General features: G+C 41.8%; 1 protein-coding gene across 7 annotated transcripts in view; it reads right to left on the reverse strand.

The window, feature by feature from the left end:
• Positions 1–5,339, reverse strand: part of sdk2b (sidekick cell adhesion molecule 2b) — a 378,479-nt gene extending 373,140 nt beyond the window's left edge. For 4 of the 7 annotated variants that reach the window (XM_088069844.1, XM_042508529.2, XM_042508530.2 and 1 more), the window contains exon 1: positions 4,467–5,338. In XM_088069844.1, coding sequence (XP_087925970.1) covers positions 4,467–4,554 — 88 coding nt within the window. In that variant the 5' untranslated portion in view covers positions 4,555–5,338. Of the gene's footprint in view, positions 1–4,466 lie in introns of all 7 variants that reach the window. The other 3 variants (XM_088069843.1, XM_088069841.1, XM_042508531.2) reach the window with 2 other exon arrangements.
• Positions 5,340–7,202: the final 1,863 nt, after the last annotated feature.

Genomic DNA, 7,202 nt, shown 5'->3' on the forward strand with positions numbered 1-7,202 from the left:
GATTAATCGATCTTTAAAAATTTAATTAAATGTTAAATTTAATTAATCATGCATAAGCTATGCAATCCTGTCAAAGTATGTGCAATATTTTGCTGTGACCTTTGAGGAGAATGCATTTGGTATTGTTTGAAATAAACAAGGATTATATAAATGTCTATCAGGGTGTCCCACACTCATTTTTTTATGGTGGCCCACCACGATTAAAACATGTGCCACCATATATTGATTTCATATTTTTTGGAGCTGGAAAGATCATTAGGAGTGCTGCTGAAATATATAAATAATTTGGTTATTGATTGCACAAAACTCTTGGAGAGAAGTTCTTTAAGGTACATCGTCACCATGTTTCTTGTCATAAACCAAACTAAAGTAACTTTTATTGCCCAAATCTAACTTTTTTACCATTACGTTAATTATGTAGCTGTACATTAAGGTCATATCATCATTCGTGGGGCGCTAATCATATGAACTGTTGTGAGTGCATTTTCGTAGGTTACCATACGAGCATGTTCTATGAGAATATGCTGACCCCGCAACTATAACTCCTCAACCTCTCCCACACCACCACCACAAATACATAGTGATTCTGTGAAAAACACTGAGTCACAAAATATTTCCACAAGCAACTGCAGCTTCCACCTCTTCATCTTAAAGCCATCAACTAGCATGCTCAAAAATTTCCGCCACACGTCTATGATTATGTGCCCTACTTTGTCGCCTGTGATAAGAATGCAATTTTACTCCCTTCTGAAGCAGTCAAGAGGTGCTCCCAAACTGTGCGCATTTCATTCCAGCCACACAATTTCAATCCAATCTTCTAACAGATTTAAAATGGAGATGACATCCTTGACTTCTATTACTGTGTCAAGGTCCAATACAGTAAGCTAAAAACAGACTCTGAACACGCTGTGCATCCTCGCCAGACAACAGCATGAAATTTCTGTCCCAGCAGCCCCCACCACCACGTTCTGTCCCTTATGGATGTTAATCTGAGTGCCACGCCTCTGACAGAATGAAGTCCTCAACTACCTCTAAAGCTCCTAAAGTCGAGCTGTAGCCAGTCAAGCTAATCTGCAGACGTTGAGTGATGTAGAAGTATGTATGCCAAAGATGACATTCCAATAGAGTCCTACCCCGCTGCTGCGAGCTCCAAAATAGACGTGTTAGAAATGACAAAAACCAGCAGGCGAGCCCAGCATTGTCTCAGCGTGACCTCAGTAAATGAATGGAAGTGAACAGTGGGACAGAGCAGACAGCTCCTATAACTGTCACTTTAAACAAAATATCCAGGGTGAGCTGCGAGGATGGCCTGTTTTTCTTTACATGATACAAGTATGCTTACTGTGTGTCAGCTACCAAAAATAGGGTGGACATGGCCTCCGTTTGAAATGCAGAACCATTTTAGATAAACACATCAAACCTGACAGACCAAGCGTAAATTAGCCATCATTCCCATACTGAAGTATTAACTTTTTTCTTTCCCTTGCTGTTCACAATGATGATGAATACACAAAACCCAAGAACTGAAGATTATCCCTTGCCGCTCAGCAAGCCTTAAAGCGAGACTTCATAGCACTTTGGTCCGATGAAGGCTGTCCCATCGTTAAAAAGCCGTTCCAGTGGACTGGTCATTAAAATGTGGCAAGCGGTGGCTGACACGTCCATCCAGAGGCATACTACTCGCCTCATCATGTTCTTTAATCATTGCACGGAAAGAGAGCAGCCCACACTGGGGTCACTTTCAACGAGGCGCACTCCGAACGGCCTGAGTGTCCGTTCAGGATGCAATTAGAGTCCAATTAAATCCTACATTTTCTGACCCACGGAGCAGCTACGTAATGAAATCTAAAGGGCCAATGCTGGGGCAGAGTGAGAGTGGCAGTCAAGGCCTTCTCCCCAGGCCACTACTGTAAATAATGCGTTCGTATTTAACTTGCTTGGTTAAATAAGCATAAAGAGGGCGAAAGAGAGACGACAAGCATGCAGAATCAGATACCAGCAGGGTGAGATACAGTTATAGAGAGAGCGGAAGCAACAATGTCAAGACTCCTAATCCCCAGGACACATGAGTTATCAATCTCCTGTAAATGTCAGGCACTAGGATATGCCCTCATGAATGATGGATATCAGCCTTGTTTGTTTTCTTTTTTTTTCATCTTCTCTACATTGTGTTATTGAGTGAGCGCCACCGAGGGCTTAGAGTCTATCTTGAGAGGTAATACTCCCTCCTTACAGTGGCAGCTATACCTGAATCCCAATTACCCCAGTGGAGAGAGTGTGCAGCGGAGGGAAGAAAAGAGCAAGAGTGGCACTTTAGCTCTTTTTTTTTTTCCCCACTCGTGTCCAGCCTCTGTGTTGATGATTACAGGGAGGAGAGTGCAAACTCTGATCTATGTCATCAGTCTGCATCGCCTTTCCTATGTATGAGGAGCCGTGGCGCTAAGCACAGACCCCACTCTGGTCTGAATGTACAGTAAAAAAGCTCAAAGTGAATGTGCTTTGCCACTTTTGTCCACTGTAAAAAGACACCTTTTGTTTTAAGAAAGCTAGTGTAATGTATGCCTTCATTCTTTAAGTTGACTGAATCTGAGGAGAAAAGTTTAATTATTACAAAATTACCTCAACTTGTCCACTAAAATTCAATCAGCTCAAAATTTTAAGGCAGTTTTTTACAGTGCATGTTGCTAACTACAGACCTCACTCTGATGCAAATATATAGAAAAAAGCTCAAAGTGAATGTGCTTTGCCCCTTGTGTGTGAATATATATCACTGTAAAAAGAAACCATTTGTCATAACTTGAAAAAGTGAGTGTCCATGGCAGCCCTAATTTATTAAATTGACTGAACTTGAGATAAAGGTTGAATTATTACAAAATTCCCTCAATTTAGCTTCTCAAATTCAGTCAACTCAATTTTTAAAGAAATAAATTGGGGTTTTTTTTAAGTTAAAGCAAATAGAGTATTTTTACAGTGCATTGTGCTAGCTAACTACAGACCTCACTCTGGTCTACATGTACAGTAGAAAGCTCAAAGTAAAAGTGCTATGCCTCTTTTGTCCACAGTAAAAAGAGACAATTTGTTTTAACTTTAAAAAGTAGTGTCTAGGCCTATTTTTTTTAAGTTGACTGAGTCTGAGAAAAGTTGATTTTCTTTTATAGTGCATGTTGCAAAAAACAGACATCACTCTGGTATACATGTATAATAGAAGACTCAAAATACATATGCTCCTCTTTAATTTGAATATATATATCAATGAAACTTTTTTTTTTTTAAATTGACGGAGTTGGAGGGAAAAAATACAATTATTACAAAATCCACCCAACTAGTTTTCTTAAACTCTGATAACTTAACATTTTAAGACAGCCCGGACACTAGTTTTTTTAATAGTTATAGTATAGTACTTATAGTATATAGTTAGTTTCACATTGATAAATACTGAATTTGAGAAGAAAAGCGTAATTATCACTAAATCCCTCATCTTGTATTCTCAAATTCAACCAACTCACAATATTAAGGTGAGTTTTCAAAGTTAAATCAAGTCTTTTTACAGTCACACGTCTTCAGTTCATTACCCAAAGCAACCAGCTTACAAAAACAATTAATGATACCATCATTTTTAAAAGATCTGTGCAAATATCTTCAAACTAACACTCTATGGGGACATAATAGCTGGGTAAAAAGAAAAAGAAGAGGGCCGGAGGTTACAGTAGACTCTCTGCTGGGCACCAGAGACACACTCCAAGTCTCCACAGGAATATTACAGGGATCTTGTGGGATTATTGCGCTGAAAGCAACTACACATGAAAAAAATGTACATAAATAAATAAATAAATAAAACAGCCAGTGCCTGCAAACTGCCACACTTGGCTGTTGCTCCCCTCTCGCTCTGGGGAAACGCGCTGCATAATTCTCAGAGAACCAATTAATTTCCAACATTTAATGCTCTGCGGGCGTGCACGCGCTTTTGCATTAATCGCCGCGTATCATCAATATGTATCTGTTTACTTACGGTGGCGCAAAGTTTGATTTCGGAGGGAGAGGCTCGATTCATTAATTAGTGCTTATTAATCAGATTAACATTTTTAAACAGCTGGGCTTCTAATGACATTCATTGCGTATGTTCAAACTGGAATACACACAGCAGCTGGAGAGGAAACACAAACATCGCTACACATTTATCACATTATATCTGCTACGGACATTTATAAAGTTCAGTGTTATGGGAGCACGTGGAAAAAGTCGCACTGACGTCTTTAATCAAAGAAATAACAGCAGTCAATGTCTGTCACAAGCCTGCAATTAAGAGAGTCTGTGTGTCACACTGATGCGTAGCCTAATGAGGAAATTAGAGGCTACGTGCAAAATGAACACATCTCAGATCCGATACCAGATCGGAGACCACATCCACCACAGCTGCACACTAATGGGCCCCGATGACTAACCGTGCCCCCGGTGTCCCCTCTTACCTTGAGCTTGCGTGGAGTGGATGAGTAAGGAAAAAAATAAAATCCATGTGGCGCGCCACATCGATCTGCTCCAGGAGTCCTCAAACATTGTCCCAAGAGTGGCAGGACTGGACAACAAGTGCCCCCAGTGAGCTGGAAGCGCGCTACCGTGTCCGAGTGCCGGTGTGGTGCCGCTGCTGGTCGGGTCTCTCCGGATAGGGGAAGCTGGCGCCAGTCGAGCCGGACAGAGCGCACCGATGCTGGGGCGCAAAAGCGGCTGCTGCAGCCTGTCGCCACCGGAAAAAAAAAATATCGGTCAAACTGTTTGTTTTACAAGCTGAAATCTGCTTCACTTCCACAGAGCCCGTGTGATATTTTCCAATAAAGCAGTCTGAGTTGGTTTCTTTGAAGTACTGGATGCAACTCAGTCAGATGAATCCAGGTTAAATCCAGTCCATTATTCGCTGCACCTGTAACAAGGCAGGCTGCACCTCATACTTTTTCATCCACTCTTCTTCCCTCCTGGAGGTTTTCCTCCTTCCTCTGCTTCTTTAAACTTCACCCTCGCAGTCCGCAACCCGAGCGCTTCCAGTTTCCTCCCCCAAAAATCGCGGACACACTTTTTCCCCGGAATCCTGCCCACAGCGTGCTGTCAAGGTCGGCAATTCAGTTTGACAGGAGCGCTGAGAAGAAGTTGAGCAGCTCGGAGAGCAGAGAATGAGGCCAGCGGGGGGTGAAACTTGCACGCAGTCACGCTGTCATGGTCGGAGCCTGCCGCGGAGAAGAGCCCGGCTGCCGGTGGTGTGCGTCGGATGAGGACGAGTCCCGGGTTCTTTATGAGAAAACGTTTGGATGTGATGTGCTGGCAGCGCAGCGCAGGTCGCCACCACGCGGCCAGGCACAAAAACGCACTTCCACTACTCCAGTCAAAGCACAGGGGCTTCCAGGAGAGGGTTTTATTGCTTCCCTCACCACACACAGGTGGAATGAATATAGCCCTTTGTTAAAATGATTTAAGGAACACGTGCTCTGCTTGTGTTGCCAGGGTTTGGAGTGGAGTGGTGCGCCTGAGGAGGGATCATTGTAATATTTCTGTGGAGATTTACAGTGTGTCTAAGTTTATTGACCTTCTAGTGTTGTTTTATCCTCCATAGCATCATTATAGGAATTTATATTTTGGCTGCACTTTAATGTATTCCGGGATAGTGCTGCGTGTTATTGCAGCAGCACTCTAAGCAGGGGCGTAGGCTTTGTTTTGGGGGGGGGGCTCTAATTTCCTCATCAGGCTACGCAAATGAGGGATTTGGTTGAGCTGCAAACTGCATTCTACTGACTTTTAATGTACTAATTTGTGATTTTCTGCAGCAGTTTATGGTGGGAATGTCATTAATTTCCTCAAAATAAAAATTCCTCTGCAACTTACATGTTTTTATTTCCAGGGACAAATGCATTTGTGCTAAATTTTGAGTGTCTCCTGCGACAACAACAAACTTTTGGGAAGGGGGTTGCTGTTGAATACTACAGCCCAACCAATATTGGTTACCAGATTTGATCAGCCGAAACTGGCCCATCACAGATATATCAGTATCTGCTTACATTGGGAATGTCCACATTTTTTTTAAAGGGATAATGGATAACGTCAAAATACTATGCACTTCTTGCATAAAATGGGTTACTAACTTTTTTTAAAAATTTAAATCACAAACAAGAGAAATGCAACTATTTAATCTTACAATGAAAATGCACTAAAAGTAAACATTTCAGCACTCCTGACAGTGACGGGCTTCACTGTTTACTGTTTTACCTTTTGCTGTGGACATGTCTGCTGTGCGATAACTGTTCTTTTGTTTAATGTTTCTTTATGAAACCACATTAGTTCTGCTTCCAACATAGTGCATATCTACAAAGTGTGTGATAGTGCAGCCATCATAATGTGAAGGCAAAAATGCAAAGTTAGCTTGCCTGATTAACCAGTATTGTGTGGAGGGCCACATATAGCATATTTTAAAAGAAAAGCTGAGGGCCATTTAAAATTGGTCCGCTGGCCACTTTTGGCCCCCAGGCCCAACTTTGAACATGCATGTGTTTATATGAAGTCAAATACAAACAATATGAAAAGTTTAATTTTACCACAACAGAAAAAAGATACTGAGAGCAAAAAAATCAGTATTGGTTAGGCTCTGTTAAATATGTGTGTGTGTGTGTCCTCTCTAAATTCTAAGGTTTTGCAGGTCTGTGAATGCAGTGCAGGCAGAGCTCTCCATGAGTTCCCTTTTTCCTCTGCAGCTGTTTGTGACTCCCATGGATGGATAATTGAACTGCTGATCTGTTCAGAGCTGAGCTGATCAGATCGATGGATGAGAGGAGCAGCAGCTGTGAGTGAAAGCAAACTTTCAGACTCAGCTTAATGACCGGTTAAGTTTCACTTTCACTATACCTGCTCCCTCTGTGCCCAGAGTTCACTCTGTGCTCTAAGAGTGTGGTGACATAAACAACCAAACAGTATATATATTTCAACAGTGCTCCTTATGATTAGTCCATCTCCAAAAACAGAAAATCTACATGTGGCGGCGGATGTTTTAATTGTGGCATGCTGCCCCAAAAAAGTGAATGTGTGGAAAACTGACTTTGTAGGGCTGTGCACAACTCAGAATTATACGACTCACATCAGATCTGGCTGGTCAATACAAATATTTAACTATTTGTTCCATTTTTCCCCATATTGAATTTGAGAATTTGAACAACGTTTACATAGTT

The sequence above is a fragment of the Plectropomus leopardus genome, chromosome 19 (assembly GCF_026936395.1).
Source record: "Plectropomus leopardus strain MGB_pleo_1.0 chromosome 19, ASM2693639v1, whole genome shotgun sequence".
Classification (NCBI taxonomy): Eukaryota; Metazoa; Chordata; class Actinopteri; order Perciformes; family Serranidae; genus Plectropomus; species Plectropomus leopardus.